The 23,936-nt window shown below is 41.6% G+C and overlaps 1 protein-coding gene across 5 annotated transcripts in view; it reads left to right on the top strand.

Annotated features, from left to right (window-relative positions):
• Positions 1 to 23,936, top strand: part of SPECC1L (sperm antigen with calponin homology and coiled-coil domains 1 like) — a 126,794-nt gene that overhangs the window by 72,326 nt on the left and 30,532 nt on the right. For 4 of the 5 annotated variants that reach the window (XM_068238324.1, XM_068238319.1, XM_068238327.1 and 1 more), the window contains 5 exons: positions 1,282 to 1,388; positions 5,804 to 5,894; positions 5,996 to 6,082; positions 6,817 to 6,976; positions 11,705 to 11,807. In XM_068238324.1, the coding sequence (XP_068094425.1) occupies positions 1,282 to 1,388; positions 5,804 to 5,894; positions 5,996 to 6,082; positions 6,817 to 6,976; positions 11,705 to 11,807 (548 nt within the window). The remainder of the gene's footprint in view (positions 1 to 1,281; positions 1,389 to 5,803; positions 5,895 to 5,995; positions 6,083 to 6,816; positions 6,977 to 11,704; positions 11,808 to 23,936) is intronic. The other variant, XM_068238322.1, reaches the window with a different exon arrangement.

Raw genomic sequence — 23,936 nt, 5'->3', positions numbered from 1 at the left:
ACCTCTGCCTGCCTTCTGGTGTCTGTAGCTGACTAAAGCTGGTCATGCACTGTACAGATTTTACAGTCCTCACCACCCACCTCCACTCACCCTGGGACCAACATAACCTGTACTCCAGGTAACATTTGTTTGGCTCCTGGCTTTTGACACAGACTGTATGGTTATCTCATGGAAATAAATGCCAGTCTTGCATGAATGGAAGGTGCTGTAAAGTTGTTGAATGGTAAACAAATAGTGTATGGCCAGCTTAACTGCTTCCAGACTTTAATGATTGAAATCTACTCCCTGTTTATGGCCGCTTATTCCTGCCAGGGTGTAGATTTCAATCAGCCCTGCTGCTCTGCCTCGGTGCTCTCGCTGTTCATGCCACTGTTCATGTTGCTACAATCGCTCGCTCTGCTGTCACGCTTACAGCAGAGCTAGCAGTTTCATTGGCTCCTAATTATGTGATTGCTGTGTGCCTATCACAATACAAAATGGGGAAAGGACGGCTCTGGTCTTAAAGGGGCAAGAGCCATCCAGTCCGGGAAGGGTCCACAAAATAAAATACATTAATATTCACTGGAATAAAAACCGGTATCTCTCACAATTTGTAATCAGTGCACTGCAGGGGAATTACATCTAGTGACATTCAGCAGCATTGGTGGAGGTGAGGCCCCTTTTACATATACAGCAGTGCCACGCAATACACACTGCTTAGAATTGCTATGTCCACAATGCGGTGTAGTGCAGTGTGGCACTATTGGGGCACTGAATCAAAAATGTAGTTAATCACTTTTTTTATTTCCCTGTGGGGCCAACACCCATGCAAGCGGGCTACAAACAAGTGAAAATGACCCCTTGGGTAGCAATAGTGAAGTGGTGGTGCAGAGTGGTGAGCATCGCTGTACACTGCACCTAGTGTGAATAAACCCTGTCCATGGGTATGTGATGTATACTGATTTGTCAGGAGGTTGTCACTCGATCCAGTACTTTCAGTAGACAGAATCTGTGTGTTGCTGTGTGTGCCATATCCTTACTTTCAGTTTTCAAGGTTCTTCAAATCCAGGTTGTCAGTTGAGTCAAAAATCTGTTGATTGGTTAAATGAACCAGCTGAATCTTTAAAGCAGGCGTTCAGTGTGTACGTCCACAACAGCCAGGACACAGTCTGCTGCGGCCATCTTTTGCCCGAGCCTTCCATTATCCTATTGGGTCATCAGTCATGAACACATTTGAGGCATATGTGTGTTCCCTTACTTTATATATTCGGCATCTGAAAGCCTTACCTCTCTGTCTTATAGCTCCCGCTCCAGCTACAGCTGTGACTGCAGCAACTTCCATTCCTCGCACACCTCTAAGCCCCAGTCCAATGAAGACTCCGCCCGCTGCTGCTGTTTCCCCTATGCAGGTTAGTGTTTTATGGCATCTGTATATTCTGTGTATTGTTTTAATTTCCAGCCTTCAAACAGTACAGTAAACCACCATGCATTTATTACACAATACATAGGAAAACCAAACTGTATAGTGACACTGTATTTTGTTATACAGATGCTTGCCACTGTTTAAAGTGTTACTACCTACCATGCGTTTGCCAACATCGTGTTAATTTTTCTACTTCGTTTTACCAGAAACCGTGATTTTCAAATCGTTATAGTCACACTTGCTGCACTTGCACCCTACCATCCAGTCTCATGCAGTGCATTTAATTAATGGTGACGTTTATTTCCAATGTTTCGGAGCCATTCAGGGCACCTTTCTCAAGACACAGAAAAGGGGACACCGAGAACCCAATATAGTGTAGTATGCACTGGTGATTAGGTATAATAAAGTAAGTATATATTTGTATACTCACAAACCAGGGTTACCATCTAGGCAACCACTGTATAGGCAGGTGATGAGATTAAACCTGTCCCCACTCAGGATTAAGAAGTCGCTCTCTGTAGATCAGAAGAAAGGGGGCAACACCCCTCCACCAAGAGTGGACTCGGATGGATAACGTGTAAACAGACAGAGGCGCCAGTAGAATACAAATTGCTAAAATTGTGAAGAATAAAGGAGGCAGTGGTGGAATAACCTCCTCCAAGTATACACAAAACACTGTAGATAATATTCAACAAAGCTTTATTTACATACTTCAAAAGTGTACTTTTCTGTTTACAGGTTTTCTCAAGACAGTAGTAATACCAGATGATAGTAACACCCTAGTTCCAGCACTCACATCTCAGGTGATGTGGATAGCACAGCTCCAAAATGTTGAAAATAAACTTTACCATTAAAGATGAAGAGAAATCGAGAGCCCAATATGGTGTAGTATGTCAAAATTGATTGGATAAATGAAACAGTGAGATGGTAATACTCACAAACACGGGTTACCACCTAGGTAACCACTCATTACGCAGGTGAGGAGATTAGACCTGTCCTCACTCAGGATTAAGAAGTCGCTCTCTGTAGATAGGAAGAAAGGGGGTAGATCACCCCTCCACCTGGGTTGGACTCAAATATATTGGTAGGTGAACAGAGGCGCCAGAAGGATAAAAGTACATACATTTTTTAAAAAATTGCTGGGAAGAAGTGGTGGACTCGCCTCCGTTAAAGCAGACACCAAGGACTGTAAATATATAAATATACACATTTATTGAAAATACCCCAAAGATGCAACGCGTTTCGCGGGCACAGCCCACTTCTTCAGGCAATAAGCAGGGGATAAACAACTGTAAACAAAAGACAGAGGCATAGCTATAAATGTTGCCATAAAAAAATTCAAATGGATTATTATTTAGTGTAATAAGAATAGTATTTCAAACATAGTGTTTAGTGATATGTTATAGTAGGGGGGTGATTGCAAGGAATGGGTCGGTGTAAACTACATAATGTGTATAGGGGAATGGACTAGATAACAGTGGTAAAAGGTAGTTAGTAAATCAGATTAAGTTGGTATCAAATTGACCGCTTTAGGTAAATTTCAGTAGAAGGTAGGGAATGGAATAAGTTGTAGCTGGCAAGAGAGGAAAAAAAGGCATGTGTAGTGGTTAAAAATAAAGACTTACCAGCAATTCAGTTATAGCAAGCAGAGCACCTCTGTACTGTTGTGAGGTCGCTTGCTGCTTTAAATGTGTTAATGCTGGCAGCTCTGGCCTATCCAGAAGCTGCTCCAGTGTGGGTGGGTGGAGTCAGTGGCCATGGTGACAGAGAATCCTCCAATCAGCTGCTGCCAGCTTTAAGGAGTAGATTGGTGTGCATGTGGTCTTACATAACATGCATGCTTTCTCTGCATGCACAGGGCGGTGTTGTCAGTGGGTGGAGTCAGTGGCCATGGGGACAGAGAGTCCTCCATGTGTTTGCTGCCATTTAGTGGTTCAAAAGAACAAGTACAGTGAAAAGACTTCAAATGTCATTATACATGCTGAAAGATAATGAAGATAAAAGCATGAACAATGCCCGACTTTTTACAATTGGTAAATAAAATAGTGTATACTTCTGGAATTAATAAAAAAATTAATAAAATAATAATAATAATAATAATAAAACAATATATATATAAATATATATATATATATATATATATATATATATATATATATATATATATATATATATATATATATATATATATATATATATATATATATATATATATATATATATATATATATATATATGATTATAAAAAAATAATACACATTTATAATAAAAAATAATGTGAATATGACATGAAGATATAAGCATAAAATCGAAGAACACATAAAAAACATAAAAACAATTGTAATATATCCAAAATATGAGGAGGCCATTGGCAAAAATTGTCCAGGCCTGGTAATATATAGTGTATAATCCCATCTACGGTTTTGATATCGTAGACGAATGTTTGCAGCTGTAATAAATATCATTGTATTAGAAGGATGATAATAATAGTCATAATGAAGATAATAATAAACATCAGTAATGGAAGATAAGATATATATACCGCCCTGTGCATGCAGAGAAAGCATGCATGTTATGTAAGACCGCATGCACACCAATCTACTCCTTAAAGCTGGCAGCAGCTGATTGGAGGATTCTCTGTCACCATGGCCACTGACTCCACCCACTGACAACACCACCCTGTGCATGCAGAGAAAGCATGCATGTTATGTAAGACCACATGCACACCAATCTACTCCTTACAGCTGGCAGCAGCTGATTGGAGGACTCTCTGTCACCATGGCCACTGACTCCACCCACCCACACTGGAGCAGCTTCTGGATAGGCCAGAGCTGCCAGCATTAACACATTTAAAGCAGCAAGCGACCTCACAACAGTACAGAGGTGCTCTGCTTGCTATAACTGAATTGCTGGTAAGTCTTTATCGTTATTTTTAACCACTACACATGCCTTTTTTTCCTCTCTTGCCAGCTACAACTTATTCCATTCCCTACCTTCTACTGAAATTTACCTAAAGCGGTCAATTTGATACCAACTTAATCTGATTTACTAACTACCTTTTACCACTGTTATCTAGTCCATTTCCCTATACACATTATGTAGTTTACACCGACCCATTCCTTGCAATCACCCCCCTACTATAACATATCACTAAACACTATGAAATACTATTCTTATTACACTAAATAATAATCCATTTGTATCTTTTTATGGCAACATTTATAGCTATGCCTCTGTCTTTTGTTTACAGTTTATCCCCTGCTTATTGCCTGAAGAAGTGGGCTGTGCCCGCGAAACGCGTTGCATCTTTGGGGTATTTTCAATAAATGTGTATATATATTTACAGTCCTTGGTGTCTGCTTTAACGGAGGCGAGTCCACCACTTCCTCCCAGCAATTTTTTTAAAATTTTATGTACTTTTATCCTTCTGGCGCCTCTGTTCACCTACCAATATATTTACCATTAAAGAGAACCCGAGGTGGGATTTCATTATGTTAGTGGGGCACAGAGGCTGGTTGCGCACACTAACACCAGCCTCTGTTGCCCCATGGTGTGCCTCCATGTCCCCCCTGCGCGCCGCTATACCCCCGCAGCGCTGGCGACACGCAGCGTGTCGCCAGCACAATGTTTACCTAAGCGCTGTCTGTCAGCGCCGCTCCTCCGCATCGGCGCTACCCGCCCGTGTCCCTTCCCTCCCGCTGATAGGAGGGAAGTGACGCGGGCGGGTAGCGCTGATGCGGAGGAGGCGGGGGAGCGGCGCTGACTGACAGCGCATAGGTAAACATTGTGCTGGCAACGCGCTGCGTGTCGCCAGCACTGTGGGGGGTATAGCGGCGCACAGGGGGGACATGGAGGCACACCATGGGGCAACGGAGGCTGGTTTTAGTGTGCACAACTAGCCTCTGTGCCCCAGTAACATAATTAAATACCACCTCGGGTTCTCTTTAAAGCACACCTCAACTGTAGTCTGACATTTATTTGCTTTTAATGTGAACCCGAGGTAAGAGTGATATGGAGGCTGCCATATTTTTCCTATTAAGCAATACCAGTTGCCTGGTTATCCTGCTGATCCTCCACCTCTAATACTTTTAGCCATAATCCCTGAACAAGCATGCCAGCAGCTCAGGTGTTTCTGACATAGTCAGATCTGACAAGATTAGATACATGCTTGTTTCTGGTGTTCTTCAGGCACTACTGCAGCCAAATAGATCAGCAGGGCTGCCAGTCAACTAATATTGTGTAAAAGTAAATGTACATGTCAGCTTCCATATCACTCTAACCTCAAGTTCTGTTTAAGTACCTAATATAATCAGGGGTCAGGTTCTCCATAATTCTACATTTACAATACATTTTGATTCACGGGTGCCCTCTTAGTTCATGCCATACTTTCTCTTCTTGCAGAGACATTCCATTAGTGGACCTATTTCCTCTACTAAATCAATGCCTGGCTTATCAGAAAAGAGACCAAGTTATTCAGAAATTCCAGTACAAGGTATGTACAAAGAAGTAGAGCTTGAGATTAATGCAGGATGCTGTGTTCTGTGATTCTAAGGTGTTACTGAGTTATAGACTCCATTTTTTTTGTTTTTGTAGAGCATCTATTAAGAGCTTCTTCAAGCAGCAGAACTGCAGCCGCTTTGCCCCGTGTACCAGCCATAGACAGCACAAAATCCATCTCTGGTAAATCTGCAATAACTTTACCACTGTGTATTTTCTGAAGCTAGGAAGATTTTTTTGTTTTTGTTTTTTTTAGAATTTTTATCTACAGCTTTGACTAGGCTGTTTACTAGGAAGTTTAAATGAGTTATTATCGCAAATGTAGGAACAGAGGGTAAAGTCCAGTTGCAGAGATCAGAATACAGAGAGACATGTTGTATGTAGAGGGTCGTGCGTGCAAAAGGGACATCAGTCTTGCCAATAGCCAACATTTCTAGGAGTTATCCTGTAGTTTCCAACAGAATGAACGTGCGGTTGTACATTGTTGCATTACAAGCTTACTACAGCATCATTTTTTTTGCCTTTTTCTTTTGTTTTTTGATCTTCCTGTGCTTAGAATAGAAATCCCATTTCAAAGGAAGTGTCTGACCTGAACTTCCACAGGGATTTCCTGTCCTTGTCTGGGGTCTCATGACGTGGATATTAGCATGCAGGACAGACTTGGCTTGATTAGCAACATAGTGTAAGATTCATTAGTTGATATTGATCCAAACCTTGGTGAAGTAAATGAACAAATGGCTTATTGTATGCTCTGCTTGCCCATCTCCCTAATCCCTGCAAACAGAGGTGGATATTAGTAAGCTTAGAGCTCCCTTTTACGGAAGTTGTGCTCAACCTTTCCTCTTGATGCCATTACTTAAGACTGAAAGCTATTTTTGTTTACAATGTGTCTGTAAGGTTATTTCTGTCCTTTTAAGTGTCACGGCGTAGCAGCGAGGAACTGAAACGTGACATCACTGTTACAGATGGAGGGTCTGCTTCTCCTTTGATGTCAATGACCTCATCCTCATCGCAGCTATCCCTTAACTCTTCTTCCCCTACTGCTTCTGTCACGCCAACTACACGCAATCGAATCAGGTAAATGTACTTCTGCTACATAAAGCAAAGCCAAACTCACATAGCACACTATGAAAAGTCATTATTCCACATATAGTTGCAATCTATTTGCTGCTCTTTGACTGTATATGAGGGTTTTTTTCACACTAGGTTTGTTGCAGTGCAATGGACAATATAATCGTATCAATGCAATTACAGTTGTATTCAAAGTTATTCAACCAATGCTGTACAGGGCTTTAGGGAATTTAGTGTACATTTGTAATTTTGTTCAGAATGAAATCTTATAAGGACTTTTTAAAGAACCAAATGCAACTAAAATGACATCAATTGTTTTTGTAATACAGTATTAAATGTTTTATATTTTTTTTTTGTGCTTTCTTCATTGACACAATTATTCAACCCCTTAATGACTACCACTCTTAAGAACAGAGGTTCATTCAAGTGTTTTCGATCAGGTATTGAAAACACCTGTGGATGTTAACGAGCAGCAATCAAGCATAATAAGCACCAATTAGGCAGATTTAAAATGACTGTGATACTCAGCTCCTTCTAGACATTTACTGGTGTGTTTACAAACATGGTGAAGTCAAGAGAATAGTCTAGGAAGACAAGAGAAGAGGTGATTTCTCTTCACAGTAAAGGCAATGGCTATAAGAAGATTGTAAAGATGTTAAACATACCAAGAGACACCATAGAAAGCATCATTCACAAATTTGAGGCAAAAGGCACCGTTGAAACGCTACCTGGTCGTGGCAGAAAGAAGATGCTGACTTCGACTGCTGTGCGCTACCTGAAGCACAAAGTGGCGAAAAGTCCCCGTGTCACTGCTGAGGAACTGAAAAAAAGATTTGTCAGATGCGGGTACTGAAGTTTCAGCTCAGACAATAAGTCGCACACTGCGTAATGAAGGCCTCCATGCCAGAACTCCCAGGCGCACCCCTTTGCTGTCTCCAAAGAATAAGAAGAGTCGACTGCAGTATGCCAAAAGTCATGTGGACAAACCACAAAAGTTTTGGGGTAGTGTTTTATGGACGTATGAAACAAAATTAGAACTGTTTGGGCCCATGGATCAATGCTATGTTTGGAGGAGGAAGAACAAGGCCTATGAAGAAAAGCACACCTTTGCCTACTGTGAAGCATGGCGGGGGGTCAGTCATGCTTTGGGGCTGTTTTGCTTCTGCAGGTACATAGAATCTTCAGCGTGTGCAAGGTACCATGAATTCTGTTCAGTACCAGGAGATATTGGATGAAAATGTGATGCAGTCCGTTACAAACCTGAGGCTTGGGAGACGTTGGACCTTTCGACAGGACAATGATCCTATGCATACCTCCAAGTCCACTAGAGCATGGTTGCAGATTAAAGGCTGGAACATTTTGGAGTGGCCATCACAATCACCAGACTTAAATCCAATTGAGAACCTCTGGTGGGACTTAAAGAAAGCAGTTGCAGCACGCAAGCCTGAAGGTAGCCATACACTGGTCGATTTGCCATCAGATTCGACCAACAGATAGATCCCTCTCTGATTGAATCTGATTTGAGAGGGATCGTATGGCTGCCTTTACTGCAAACAGATCGTGAATCAATTTCAGCTTGAAACCGTTCACAATCTGTGGTGGTGGTGCTGCAATCGCCCCAAATTATCAAAATCAATGTCAAACTGTTCAAAACACTCAATTTCAGTGGGGGTTGAATAATTTTGAACACAACTGTATATTTCACTTCACTTACTTTGCTATGTGACGATTTCTGGTGGAATAACATGCCGCATGCTGTGCGTCACTTCGGTACAAGCATAAAGTCTATGGACTTTACACTGCACTGTATGAATTGCATCACAGCATTGCGATTACATTTTTCAGGGTGCGCAACGCAAAGTATGATCTCAGGTCGTCAAGCTAGGTACCATCCTCTCCCAACCAAGGACCACCCCACAAGGCTGCGTCCTGTCACCAGTCCTGTTCTCCCTGTACACAAACAACTGCAGATTCACTGAAAACTCTGTCAAAGTTATCAAATTTGCAGATGATACCACCATTGTGGGCCTCATCACCAATAACGATGAGCAGGCATACCGTCATCAGGTTGAGAGAATCTGCAACTGGTGCAAGGAGAACGGGGTGGTCCTCAATTCCGCAAAAACCGTTGAGACGATCATCGACTTTAGGAAGCGTGCACCCACACCACCCCCAATCCACATCGACGGAAGTCGCACATGTCCCCTGCGCTCGTCTCCTGGGCACAACCATCTCCAACGACCTGAGGTGGAAGGCCAACACCACCTGCACCCAAAAGAAAGCCCAGCAGAGACTATTCTTCCTCCGCCAACTGAGGAAGTTCGGCATGGACCAGAAACTTCTGACGAGCTTCTACTCAGCCACCATCGAATCAGTCATCTGTTTTTCTATCCTTGTCTGGTACGCTGGCTCCTCTGCCAGCGACAGACACAAACTACAGAGAGTCAGTGCTCTCCCCAGGCTCTTTTAGCCGGGTGCTCCACCCGGCTAGTTTTGGTGAGCACCCGGCTGTCATTGGCTCACTTCCTACTCCTGCTGTAAGCAGATTTGTGCTGAGAAGTATGGGCCCTGTATTCTCTCATCTCGCCCCACCCGGCTACTTTTTCATGCCACCCGGCTGGAAAAAAATTCTGGGGAGAACACTGGAGAGTCATCAGATCAGCGGAAAGGATCATCGGATAACTTCCCCCACTGGACCTACTCTACAACACCAGACTGCGCTCCAGAGCCTTGCGGATAGCAAATGATCCCTCGCACCCAGGCTCCCGCTTTTTCTGTCATTTCCGTTCAGGCCAGAGGTATCGGGCCATCTACACCAGGACCTCAAGACACAGGAACAGCTTCTTCCCCTCAGCTGTCAAATTACTGAGCTCTCTGGACCCACTCCCATCCCCTACCACCAAAGAAAGAACGGCCCCTCCTTAGGCCGCTGGCTTTACTAGCTGGAATAGTCTTTCTAAGCATGCCTGCACTGAAGTACTCTTCTTTTGGAAATGGTTGTTATCTAATTACTGTACTGTATTGTATTTGTTTTGATGTATTGCTATCTCTGGTGTGTGTCAATTACTGTTTCTATGCACTGCTTGTTCCCGAGCCCAATTTCCGGGCACGACCCAGTCGTGCTTGGCGAAAAATAAATTCTGATTCTGATGTAGTCTGAAAGTACCCTAAATGATTATTATGTGGTAGACTTTTGTCTGACACAAATCACAAGGAAAGTAACACCACAAAGTTGCTTTCTTGACCTCTTAAAGTGTACCAGAGCTCTTAAATTAAAAAGATATTATACATACCTAGGGCTTCCTCCAGCCCCATTCACTCCAATCACTCCCACGCCACCGTCCTGAATCGGATCCTTGCACTTCCATCAGTCGGAGCCAGTCTGGCGTAAGAGAAGTGCGCCCTCTACTTATCTCTCCAGCAGCTGCTGGAGAGATAGGCAGTAGGTAGTACCTACTCCTACCTATTGCCTGATGAAGTAGGGTCATACCTGCAAAACACGTAGAATTTTCCCCTGGAGTATGTAAATAAATTTGTTCTGCTAAACTTTATTGGAATATCTTGTCTGTTTGGAGGAGGTAAGTCCACCACTGCCTTCACAAATTTTAAGCTTTTTAGACATTTTTATTCTGGCGCCTCTGTATCCCTGTTACATTGTTCTAAGTCCATCCTTGGTGGAGGGTTGTCACACTCTTTTTTTCCTAATCTATGGAGAGCGACTTCTTAATCCTGAGTGGGGTCAGGTCTAATCTCTCCACCTGCTGTTAGGGCCCATTCACAAACGCAAGCGTTTTGCTCTGGCGTTTTGGGCGATTAACGCCCCCCCCAAAAAAAAAATCACCATTCACACCTGGCGATTTTTTTTTTTTTTTTTTTTTTTTTAGCAACCTCGCTTTGCGCTTCTATAGCACTAGAACTCAATCGCCGGGAAATCGGCTGAAAATGGTGCAGGCTACGCGTTTGCATTTAGCGGTTTTGGGCGATTCGCAGCGATTAGTGCAAATCGCCCAAATGAGAACAGGCCCATACACTTTTATTACCCTAGCGCTTTCAATGTTTTGACGAAATCGCCGGCAAAACGCTCAAGTGTGAATGGGCCCTTACAGTGGTTGCCTTTGAGGTAACCCTGCTTTGTGAGTAAATTTGTATTTACTCTACCAACTTCATCCCATATCAGCAGTACATACTACACTATATTTGGCTCTTGGTGTCCCTATCTTTATTCTCTTTGCAAGGTAAACAGAAGGCTAGCGACAAGCAGATTGTCACTAGCCTGGCGCTATTTTTCAGGGGGGACAACAGAGCCGGGGGGACTGGCGGCGGCAACAGGACACAGAGGCATGTCATTGTGCAGAGAACATGGCTCTGTGTCCTATTAAGATTTAGAAAATTCGCCTCTGGTTCTCTTTTTAAAGATATTTCATTGGTAAGGTTTGAAAATATCTCAAGAGAAAAGGTATCGGATATGGGGTGTTACTTGATGAAGGAACAATTAATTTAGGAACAAGGGTGGCATAAGGCTGCAGCAAAGAAGGGAATGGATCTGCGGTATATACTTTGTGACTGCATCATATGAGAAGTTTTCAAATCCTGCTGTAGTCTTGCCTCCCCTGTACATACATAATGTGAATGAAATATATTCAACATATCTACTGGTAATTATTTTGCAGGGCTGCTGAAATATTACACCTGTTTGTTTTGCTTGCATCTTTACCAAACTATGTCACATTACAGAGAGGAAAGAAAGGACCCCCTAGCAGCTCTAGCAAGAGAATATGGTGGTTCTAAGAGGAATGCCTTGCTGAAATGGTGTCAGAAGAAGACTGAAGGATACTTGGTGAGCATGTTGGTGTTGAATTATGCTTGTGTTGATCATTTACAAGACTGAGCATTTTAATAATTTTTTACAATTTATTATTGCAGTTTTGTTTTTTTTAACAATCATACCCAAGCTATTTTCAGATATCCCTTATGCAGGAGCAGGAAGAAACACTCATTTATCAGTTTAGGACAGTGGCAGAAATATACACATCATTCCTTTAAAGGGAACCAGAGATGAACGTTTTACACAAAATAAACATATCAGTCGATAGCTTCTAAAGAATAAATGCTCTACCTAATAATTTCGCCGCTCTAGTGTGCCTTTTTGAATGTTTTTTTTATCCATTATTGCTAGGAAAAATCCAATATGGCCGCCAACTCATATCCCTTCTGCTTCTGGGTTATGAGTTGTTCTGGATGTGCTGTCTATGCTCTAGACAAGCACCTCTTTGTGCTTTCATCTGTGTGCTTTCAACTTTATTATTTTGGTATGCTGTGTGGCTGCCTGTAGGAAGTGTCTCTCATACGAATGAAAATGACTGCGCACTGCACACAGATTACACAGCAGCCACACTTGTCTGTTGTTTCAGACTCAGAGCTTCTTTCTCAGCAGAGCAGCCCCTCCCATGTCATCAGAGCTCTGAGTATGCAAAGCAGGAAAGCTGAGACAGGAGGGGGCAGGCTTGAAAAGACTCCACAGAAGACTGACTCTGCTATAATGATTCCAGGTTAAACCTAGACTGAATGCTCAGTCGGGGATTCTTATCACAGCTGATAACAGGCAGATTGAGCAGAGAAAAATGAAACTAAAAGCAGGGTAAGTGTTTTACTGTCATGTTCCCACTGATAAATGTAGTAAAATACATGAGGTTGCTTCATCTCTTGTTCTCTTTAAATCCCTTAAAGACTGACGAGTATCGACCAGTAATTGTTTATAGAACATCTATAATCACACTCAGCATATAATTAACTAGCCAGCTAATACTTCTTTCACAGTGTGAACACATTAGGCAAGCTATACTTAGTAACAGGGTTTTAAATCACTACAACACACTGATAACCTGATTTACATCATGATTGATATTGATAATATGGTTTATATTTCAGTGCATATTTAGATATTCTAAGTGTCTATAAAAAAAAGACTATCCAATCCCTTTCAATGGGGATGTGACCCTGTACAAGTGTAGGCAGACTGTTACACGGTTAATTAGATCCTGGGTTATTAGGCAGCACTCTCCCTCTCCTGGGAGCGGATAAAGGATAGTTACCGGGATACATGTAGCTCCATCTGTCCACAACCAGGAAGGAATTAACAAATACTCTTTGCATAAACAGATGGTGGACAGGTAACTCCTGCTATTTTATGCTTCTCGCTGTTGTCGCAGTCAAACAATTATTCAGGAATTACAGGATCTTTGTATGTTTGTATGTGCATTACGGCTTTGTCTAAAAATTCAAATATATATATATTTGTCTAAAAATTCAAATGTGTGTGTGTATGTATGTATGTATATATATATATATATATATATATATATATATATATATATATATATATATATATATATATATATATATATATATATATACTCAATGCACTGATGAATCAGACAATGTGATGAAGGGGACCCTAGGTGACTCCGAAACAATTGGCAATTTTTGTGTTGACTTATGCGTTGAAGAATAAAACACTTAAAGAGAACCCGAGGTGGGTTTGAAGAATATTATCTGCATACAGAGGATGGATCTGCCTATACAGCCCAGCCTCTGTTGCTATCCCAAACCCCCCTAAGGTCCCCCTGCACTCTGCAATCCCTCATAAATCACAGCCACGCTGCTGACAAACAGCTTGTCAGAGCTGGCTGTGTTTATCTATATAGTGTCAGTCTGCTGCTCTCCCCGCCTCCTGCAGAACTCCGGTCCCCGCCTGCATCCCTTCCCTCTCTGCTGAATGGAGAGAAGGGACAGGGGCAGGGACAGGAGCTATGCAGGAGGCGGGGGAGCAGCTGAGACTGACACTACAGATGTAAACACAACCTCACAGCATGGCTGTGATTTATGAGGGATTGCAGAGTGCAGTGGGACCTTAGTTTGGGTTTGGGATAGCAACAGAGGCTGGGCTGTATAGGCAGATCCAGCCTCTGTATGCAGATAACATTCTTTAAACCCACCTCGGGTTCTCTTTAAAGGGAACCTTAACTGAGAGGGATATGGATGTTTCCTTTTAAACAATACCAGTTGCCTGGCAGTCCTGCTGATCTCTTTGGCTGCAGTAGTGGCTGAGAGTGGAATTATTTTAAAAGGAAAAATCCATATTCCACTCAGTTTAGGTTTGCTTTAAGCATTGCTAAATGGTGTGCAAACAGGGCATTATGTACCACAGAAAGAAAGCCTATATAGTGAGGAAAAAACAAGATGAAGTTCATTTCATTGCGATAAGTAGAGATAAAGTTATTGCCAAATGAATGGGAGGAGAGCTGAAAGGTGAAAATTGCTCGGATGCTGAAGGGGTAAAACCCCTCCGTTGTGAAGTGGTTAAAGCTGGCCATACACTGGCCAATGTGGCCAGCAGATAGATTCCTCTCAGATCATTATCAGATCAGAGAGCATTCAATCTGACTGAATCCTTACAAACACTATGCACAGATTTTCAATAGATTTCAGCATGAACTATGCACACTGTCTGCCGTGTCCCAATCACCGTACCTTACGTGACTGCTAGAGTGCTCTAGTATTTGGCCTCTAGTGTTTGTCATGTGACACACAGCTCTCTGTGTGTAGAGACAGTTATAAGCCTGACACAGGAAGTACCGTTGGTGGACAGGTAAGAGAAGCTCCTATGCTGCATTGGGAGAAAATCGAACACTGGTAGCGATGTGCTCCTGACCTGCCATTGAATCTACCATCTGGCACGATTAAAGGAATCTATGGATTTTGGTTAAAAATTGATTATGTCATCAATATCTAGCTGATTTGATCAAATTGTAGTAAAATATCGACTAATATATGGCCAGCCTAAGAGGTTTTTAAATTCTTTGGTAATTGCATTGCATAAGTTTATAATGTTTTAATGCACTTATGTTTTATTATTGTAGCGCAGGTTCTGCATAATTGAGAAATCAGCACTATAGTTGTGGGAGGAGATTTTGTGATGGGTTTGAGTGACAGGTTGAATTTGTTTTGTTTGGAAAGCTTTTGACAAAGGACATATATTGACATAAGTCCCTGTAGCCCTAGCAAGGGCTTATGTCTATACTTGAAGAAGTCCCTGTAGACCTGAAGCCAGTTAATTATTGAAGTGTGTGTGTGTGTGGGTGTGGGTGTGGGTTTGTGTGTGTGGGTGTGTGTGTGTGTGTGTGTGTGTGTGTGTGTGTGTGTGTGTGTGTGTGTGTGTGTGTGTGTGTGTGTGTGTGTGTGTGTGTGTGTGTGTCAGGCCTTTACAGTGGGGGAGGATGCCTGCGAGAGTTAGCAAGACAATAAACATTGGTAAAACCTTAGCGTAGAGGTCATATGACTTCCTGAAAAGGAATAAGGACATTGTGTTAGACGTATTGAAAGCAGAGAGGCGTTTTCCTGTTTAGTTTTGTCGGGCACTAGACTGAAGATCTTGCATAATGTAACATTGTTGTACTGTATTCACATGACATGTCTTTGGTACACAAGCTATTTTACACTTTCATTTTAATAAACCTGCCTTTTCATTTCACTCTGCCCAACTATGGTTCTCTGCAGAGATTAAACATTTCAAATTGTGCTTTCATGCCACCATGGCAACAGTCCAATGTTTGGTGGACATAACCGCCACAAATTCTTTTATCTAGTTGAGTGAGTGGCTCAGAATGTAAGAAAGTAAACTTTTCATATCACCAACTCAACATTCTTGCCTATACACTTAACCAACTTCTCTCAGTACCTAAGGTGTATCAGCTAAGATATGTGTACTGTATTTTGTAACACAGAGGATAGGCAGCGGGTGCTTTTACCTTTGGGGACAGACAGACTGAAGTAAATCTAGAGAGACAGTGCTTGTGGCTCACCAACACCAAGCTTTATTTCTGCTCTACAAATGTATTTTTTATGGAGAGGCTCTGTTCTCTACTCATACTATTCTCCACTTCAGGGGGCCCTTCCCGGGTCTCCAGGAGGCATGTCACAGATCCCACTTAGCTACAGGCCCAATAGCACCCACTGTGGTGATGCCTACACTACTGGGTATGCAAAGTTTTGAACTGGGACCATCTCTAGTATGTTCTTATTTTTTTCTTTAGTGTTTGTTATTTTGAGATGTTTCAAAGTTTAATATGAATCCAATTAAAAATAAGAAGTGTTTTGTCTAATTACTCATTTTTGCCCTAAAGAATGGTATACATTTACGAAATCTACTAGGATATGTACATTTATGAGCACAACTGTCAGTAAAGGAAAAGATGCCAAAATCTAATACAAAACCATAACCATTTTGCAGTCTTTTGCCTTTCTTTTGCTTTGTGGACATGTATGCACAGCTAGGCAACAGGTGTGAAAGTGACTGCATGTGCTTACTTTGAACCTGTTTCCTACCTATATCCTGGCATTCTGTTTGAGTGTTGGAACATTCCTTGAGTTCTCTGGCCAGCCAGAAGTGTAGACTTGGGAGGAATCCAAGACTGATTGGTGGAAGCTTTTAGAAAATAATTAGGCAGCCTAGAAAACACAGGGGGTGGTCTGACATCCTATCAGAACATCACACACAGCAGCAGGATATGGGCAGGAAGAATCTGCACACTTGTCTATAGCAAGGATATACAGTACAATGTAAACATACATCAGATTCACACAAGTAGCCTGGCTTTTGTTTTTTTGGTTATTAACAGACATATGTCACACTTAAAGAGACTCTGTAACATTAAAAAGATCCCCTGGGGGGTACTCACCTCGGGTGGGGGAAGCCTCCGGATCCTAATGAGGCTTCCCACGCCGTCCTCTGTCCCACGGGGGTCTCGCCGCAGCCCTCCGAACAGCCGGCGACTGTGCCGACTGTCAGTTCAATATTTACCTTTGCTGGCTCCAGCGGGGGCGCTGTGGCGACTTTCTGCACGGAAATAGACGGAAATACCCGATCTCCGTCGGGTCCGCTCTACTGCGCAGGCGCCGGAAACTTGCGCCTGCGCAGTAGAGCAGACCCGACGGTGATCGGGTATTTCCGCCTACTTCGGCGCCGAGAGGCATCAGAGCGCCTGCGCAGGAGCCAGGAAGGTAAATATTGCGTCACGGCTGTACGGAGGGCTACAGCGAGACCCCCGAGGGACGCAGAACGGCGTGGGAAGCCTCATTAGGATCCTGAGGCTTCCCCCACCCGAGGTGAGTACCCCCCAGGGGCCGTTTTGTCGTTACAGTTCCTCTTTAAGGGCTCATTTATAGAGAAAGCACTAAATGTGAACTTGCAGTGTGCATTAAAACGGATCTGTGATGAAAACTAACTATAACAAGTAACTTGTCTATATATCTTATCTAAAATTTAGCAAATCCAGCTGCAAACCGCTTCAACAGTAGATGATTATTTCTTACTGTGATACAATGAGAGCAGCCATGTTCTGCTTGTCAGCATTATACACAGGCAAACTGCTCTGTATCTCCAGCCCTCAGCCTGTGAAAACTCCACTCCCCTCTCTGACCCCTTGCCTCTGAAATCTCTGGCTAGTAACACATCTTCTTCCTCCCCAGACTGAGCTCCCATAAGCCCTTGCTACATGGGTCTCAAAGCGCCAAGGCACTGGAGAAGCTGTGGGCGAGGCTTGTTTAGTTTATAGGGAATTAGAGTATTCAAACAAACAAACAAAAAGTATTTGGCTTGAGGAACGCCCTATAAACTATATAAAAGGAACACAATTATGCAATGAGTGAAAGTTTATCTCGGATCCACTTTAAACAAAAAATTGTAAACTTCCTGTTTATAAAGATGCAGTGATGAACACTGCAAGTAGTGGATAAAAGCCCCACTCACTCATGGTGCTAGCTCTGTCAGCCATGTTTTTAATGAGGGACTAGATATTCCTTTTTCTTATTGGTTGGCTGGATCACATGATTTCCCAGCTTCTACCTTCAGAGGTAGAAGCCATAGCATAGAGGTAAAGGAACTGCTTTTAATACAAGAAGCTGTGAGTTCAGTTCTGGGGTTTTCTAAATAAGCTGCCTTACTACTTACATGTCTTTCAGGCTTTTAACAGCAATAGCTCACAACAGCACAATTGCAGGGCCCTATGTGCAGGAATGATTTCAGATAGAGGAGAAGGCAGGCAGTTAGAGAAAACCAAGTAGGGGAAGGAAATTCCATATAAACAAGCTGGTTACCGATGGAGAAAGACTTCCAGGAGGCTTTGAAATAGAAAGCTCTGCTTGAAAAATGAAGTTTTCTGTAGTAACTACATGTTAGCAGGGTAATCAGAATACCATATTTATCACTATAACGTCCCTTTAAGCACAGCATGCTGTCCATATATGTAGATTCACATTTGTGTGGGCAAGACTGTAGCTGCAGCCTGCTGGTGGGAAAAACTGTATTGCACTGACAGATCTGGTGATTTATATTCCTGTGTAAAAAGCTGATAGTTTATAAACAGTAGCAGTGTGTGCAGCCACAGAGGAAAAACACTAGAAACACTTACAGCCCTCCCAACATAAAGCAGGAAACCATAGGACTGAATGGAATTGCAGTACAAACCATTGCTCAGACTTCTCGGCGCTTAACTGCTACACTGACCAGTACTAGTTATTGCTCCCATTATTTGCCTGATGAAGCAGGTGTGATCCTACGAAACACGTTTTGTTGTGGGTGTATAAAAACATTTTCACTGTTGACTATTAAATTAACCAATTTGGTGTCTACTTACTGGGGAGGTAAGTCCACCACTACCTCCATTTTTTTAACGGTTTTATCCTGTTATTGGTGCTTCTGTTCCACCCTTGCTACATGTACAGGTAGTAAAACTCCTTTCCAAGCAGCTCACTTTTTTTATTTTTTTTTAAATTGGATTACATTACACTAAACTATAATTGTAGTTTAAACGTGAGCTGGAATAATTAATGTATTTGGGGTGATACTTTCATGTAATGCACTGTGGAGCTCTGGAGTTGTGCAAAATGAGATAATATTCCGTCAGCATATTTAATTTATATAGAGCAGAGTAGACATACCTTGTCATAATACTAAACAAATAAAACCATAGTCCATTTGTACAATTGCCTAGTACGGTGCGCAGTGTTTTTTTTTCATAAGCAGCTCTAACTGAAGCGTCATTTGCCCTTTGGGGAGCAGGACTATGCACAAAGAAAACTAATGCTTTGGAATGCCCAATTTACACAAGCCCTTGTAGAGTTCCACAATGCATTCTTGCAACAAAACCTGTAATAGTCCTCCAGCAACTGGTGATAAACAAAGACCTTCTTTTTTTGTTCACTGGCTTATTGGAACAAGTCTGTTCTTGCTCAGTCCTCTGACCTGCATGAATGTGTTGGTCAGTACGTGTGAAACGCATAGTGTTCCCTGTGTTTGTTATCACTCCATAACGGCTGCTGCTGAATGATTGCTATCCATGCTGGTGCAAGGTATCTCATGCTTCACACAGCTTCAGTGAAGGGTCATCTGCTACCTTCAAAGTCTGTGTTTCCGCCTATAAATCATAGCCTTGCTGTGTTTTCTAAGTGACTCAGATGTGCATGATGCTGATGGTTTCCACTTAATTTTGAAGATATCGGTACCTAATAAGACATAATGCCAAAGAGGTCAGTCTAAGACACATTGATATTAAATTAAAAAATTATGCCACATCAATTTTACCTGTATACAAACTTACACCGATCAACCCCAACCTTGATACCAGAGACGGCTGAAATTAATAATGCTGATTATCTTGTAATGACACCTGTGAAAAGCCCCATCTACACCATACCATTTTTTGTCCAATTCGATTCAATTGATTGATTTGATTCAATCTGACATGTCCGATCGGTATTCGATTCAATTAAATTTGCCATTGCTAAACAATGGCAAATTGAATCGAATCTAATCCCAATTGGACATGTCGGATTGAATCGAATCAATGAATCAAATCGAATCGGACAAAAAATTGTATGGTGTAGATGGGGCTAAAGGGTTGGATAGATTAGACAGTATTGTACCATGTTAGCCATTGGTAAAAGCAAGAAGTGTGAAAAATAGGCAAGTTTGAGCATCTGAGTGGCTATATAAGACGACTGGTTAGAACATTGCAGGCCTTGTGGTTATTGCTGGTATACAGCGGTTACTACTTATCTAAAGCAGTCCAAGAAAGAACAGCTGGTAAACTGATGGCCCAGTCATAGGCACACAAGGCTCATGGTGTAAGTGAGAACAAGGGTTAGCTCATATTGACTTGAAGAGGAGTGTACTTCTACTGCTGTGGAGTGTTTTCATGGTACAAGGAGAACCTACAAGGGTGACTGGTGGAATTGTCATGCTGTGCCCTCTGCAACAGTTTAAGTGATGGTGAATAAGCAGGAGGAGGGAGTCATACAGGAAACAAGGAAAGTGCATGTTGGCAAGAGCGATGGGGGGCAAAGGTCCCCTCGGTTTCTAGTAAAGTTAATCATTTTTACCTGTTTGTGTTCAAGTATAAATGGTAATTGATTACTAGTGCCTCACTTTGATTTTTGCACACTTGCAATCTTAAAGCGGACCCAAACCAAACATTTTTTTTATTAAAAATATTTAGTTGCACCACTCTGACACATACAAAGATAAATAAACACTCCTTCAAGCCTATGAGCATTTCAGTGCATGCTTTTCACCCTTCTCTTTTCATAGCTAGGGTTATACTGGGGGCAGCCATTAGCAATTCCTCCATTGCCGGACACCATCTACTCCACCAGTTTGCCGGAAAAATCCCGGCAATTTGAAAGGAAGGGAGGGGTTCCTCCAATAAATGTAAAATATTTTAGATTTGTCCTCATGCAGCTGAAAAAAGGCTGCTATTTATTATTATAATTTAGAAAATAGATTTTATTTCTGAAATCTTGTATTTTTAATTTGGGTCCACTTTAAAGCAAATCTGTAGTGAAATTAAACTACAACCGAGGTGACATGATGAGATAGACATGTGTATGTACAGTGCCAAGCACACAAATATGTAGGATGTGTTCCTTTTTTTTCTTACTCTGCCTGAAAAAGTTAAACATCAGGTATGCAAGTGACAGTTTCTGTCCGGGTGGGGACCAGGTCAGACTGGGTAAGACTATATCATAACCCTCACTGAAGTAATTACAACAATAAAACACTTTCCTGCCAGTAAAGGGCTTTTGAGAGTAGGAAAGAGATAAAAAAAGGGTCAATAATTAATAGATTTGAGCTCTGGCATACTTCAATGCATGTGCCACTGAGCAGAGACAATGAAACAGTAAAAACTTAAAAACTAGATTTAAATTTTAAATAAAACTGTGGGATATCTAAAAAAGTCATTTTAACCACTTCACTAGCATAGGTTTTTTCCTCTTTAAAAGCTCTTCCCATTCATACGTTAATAACTTTATCGCCAATTATCACACTGAAATTATCTATATATTTTTTGCGCGACAAACTAGGCTTTCTTTGGTCAGTACTTTATGCTAAGACTTCTATTATTTTATATGCATTTGATAGGGAAGAAGAAGAAGAAAAATGAAAAAAAATTAACCCTTCTCAGATTTCAGCCATTGTAGTTTAAAAATAAAATGTGCCATTGTAGATGAAACAGGCACATTTTATTTGCCCATTTGTACCAGTTATTACAATGTTTAAATTGTGTGCCTAGTACAATGTATGGTGATAATAATTTATTTTGGGTTAGGGGTGAAGGAGTTAAAACATAATTAAATGTATTTAATTTTTCTATAGTAAGTGTATGATGGTGTATTTGGAGGTAGTTTAACTTTTTGGCCACAAGATGGTGATATACTAACTCCATTTTCTAAAAATAGAAAACAGAACCAAGTGTTTACAGGTGTTTATAAACAGGGAGTGGTTAACCACTTCACCACTGAGGGGTTTTACCCCCTTTGCACCTTAGCAATTTTCACCTTTCAGCGCTCCTTCCATTAATTTGTCTATAACTTTATTATTACTTATCGCAATTAAATGAACTATATCTTGTTTTTTTCGCCACCAATTAGGCTTTCTTTAGGTGGGACATTATGCCAAGAATGATTTCATTCTAAATGTGTTTTAATGGGAAAATAGGAAAAAATGTGGGGGAAAAAATCATTGTTTTTCAGTTTTCGGCCATTATAGTTTTTAAATAATGCATGCTACTGTAATTAAAATCCATGAAATGTATTTGCCCATTTGTCCCGGTTATTACACCATTTAAATTATGTCCCTATCACAATGTTTGGCGCCAATATTTTATTTGGAAACAAAGGTGCATTTTTTTTCAGTTTTGCGTCCATCCCTAATTACAAGCCCATAGTTTATAAAGTAACAGTGTTGTACCCTCTTGACATAAATATTTAAAAAGTTCAGTCCCTAAGGTAACGATTTGTTTTTTTTTTTAGTTTTTTTTTTTTTTATTGTAATTATTTTTTTCTTTTTATTACAAAAAATAAATAAATTGGGGAGTGTGGGACGTAATGAGTTAATTTATAGTGTAAAAGTATTTATTTGCATATGAAAAAATGTTTTGGATGTAGTTTTACTACAGTAATTTTTTGTTCATGCGACCTGTAAGCGTCGGAAGTACGCTTACAGGAAGAACAATGAGGCTGGGAAACTTTTTTTTTTTTTTCACAATGATCGCGCTGCTTCTCATAGAAGCAGCCGATCATTGCTGGGGGGCTGAGATCAACGAACGGGAATGGTTTTTTCCCGTTCACTGATCTCCGGGCGAGCGGCCAGCGGCATGCACAAGCTCGGGAGCGCGGACAGCGGCGGGAGGTGCGTATATCTATGCTCCTGGTGGGCAAAGGGTGTTAAAAGGAGCATAGATATACACACCCGTGGTGGTGAAGTGGTTAAAGAGACTCTGAAGCCAGATTAAAAATAGCTTTTTACCTTTATATTCATCTGAATAGTAGTTTGCCCCTGCTAAAACGTCGCTATCCCGTGGCAGAACGAGGGGTCTTTACCCCCCAAATCCCCTCCGCGGTGCCCGGGGAGCGATTCCTGTAGAGGCAGAGCTTTCAGCAGCAGCTCTGCCTCTACACGCGTCTATCAGCACGTATCTCCGCCTCTCCCCCGACCCCTCAGTCTTCCTTCACTGAGAGGGGCGGGGAGAGGCGGAGATCCGCCGGCAGATTGACGCGCATGGAGGCAGAGCTACAGCCGAAAGCCCTGCCTCCATGAGCAGCAAAATCCATGACCGTGGAGTCTGGGATTTGGGGGGTAAAGACCCCTCGTTCTGCTGCGAGATGAATATAAGGTAAAAAGCCATTTTTAATCTGGCTTCAGAGTCTCTTTAAGGAGAAGAAAGAATAGACACTATTGTTTTTCTCATCAATTTAGTTTCACCTCAGATGTACTTTAAGAGATAATGAATTGTATGTGTAGTACAGACAATAAATGGAACATTACCGTAGTAGCAAAGAAGAGTCTCTCATATTTTTATTTCAGCTTTATTTGTAACATTGCATCAGACTTTCAGTGATTCAATTTAGAATTCTTACTCTTTATTTTAAACCGTAAAAACAAAGCAGAGCTGACCTTTCCTGCAGTAAAACCTTACAGGACTGAGTTGGACCAAAGACTAGCTCAGAGAAGCTATTTTGCATAGATAACAACTCAAGTTTTTTTTTAAAGATGGCTATACATCTGTAGACATGGCGGCTTGCTGACCATCAGATTCGATAATTATCAGATCTGATGAAAATCGGTGCCGCCAAGAGCTTGCCCGTTCGACAAATCAACCAATATTGGATCAGAGAAAGATCTGTCTCTTGATCGATCAGCTGCCAAAATCGCTAGATGTATGGTCACCTTAAGTCTTCCTGTACTGGAAAAGAATATGAGACTATCTTCTTTGCTATTAATGTTTATTTTCCGTACTATATATACAATTCATTATCTCAAGTTTATTTTTGCTACAATTGTCATAGAACAATTGCATTCAAAATGTGTGCCTAGCAATTAGGCTTTGTGTGACAGTGAGGTTGGTGTTAG

The sequence above is a fragment of the Hyperolius riggenbachi genome, chromosome 1 (genome assembly GCF_040937935.1).
Source record: "Hyperolius riggenbachi isolate aHypRig1 chromosome 1, aHypRig1.pri, whole genome shotgun sequence".
NCBI classification, from domain to species: domain Eukaryota; kingdom Metazoa; phylum Chordata; class Amphibia; order Anura; family Hyperoliidae; genus Hyperolius; species Hyperolius riggenbachi.
The sequence above is the reverse complement of the archived record's forward strand: the minus strand, read 5'-3'. Positions and strand labels throughout refer to the sequence as shown.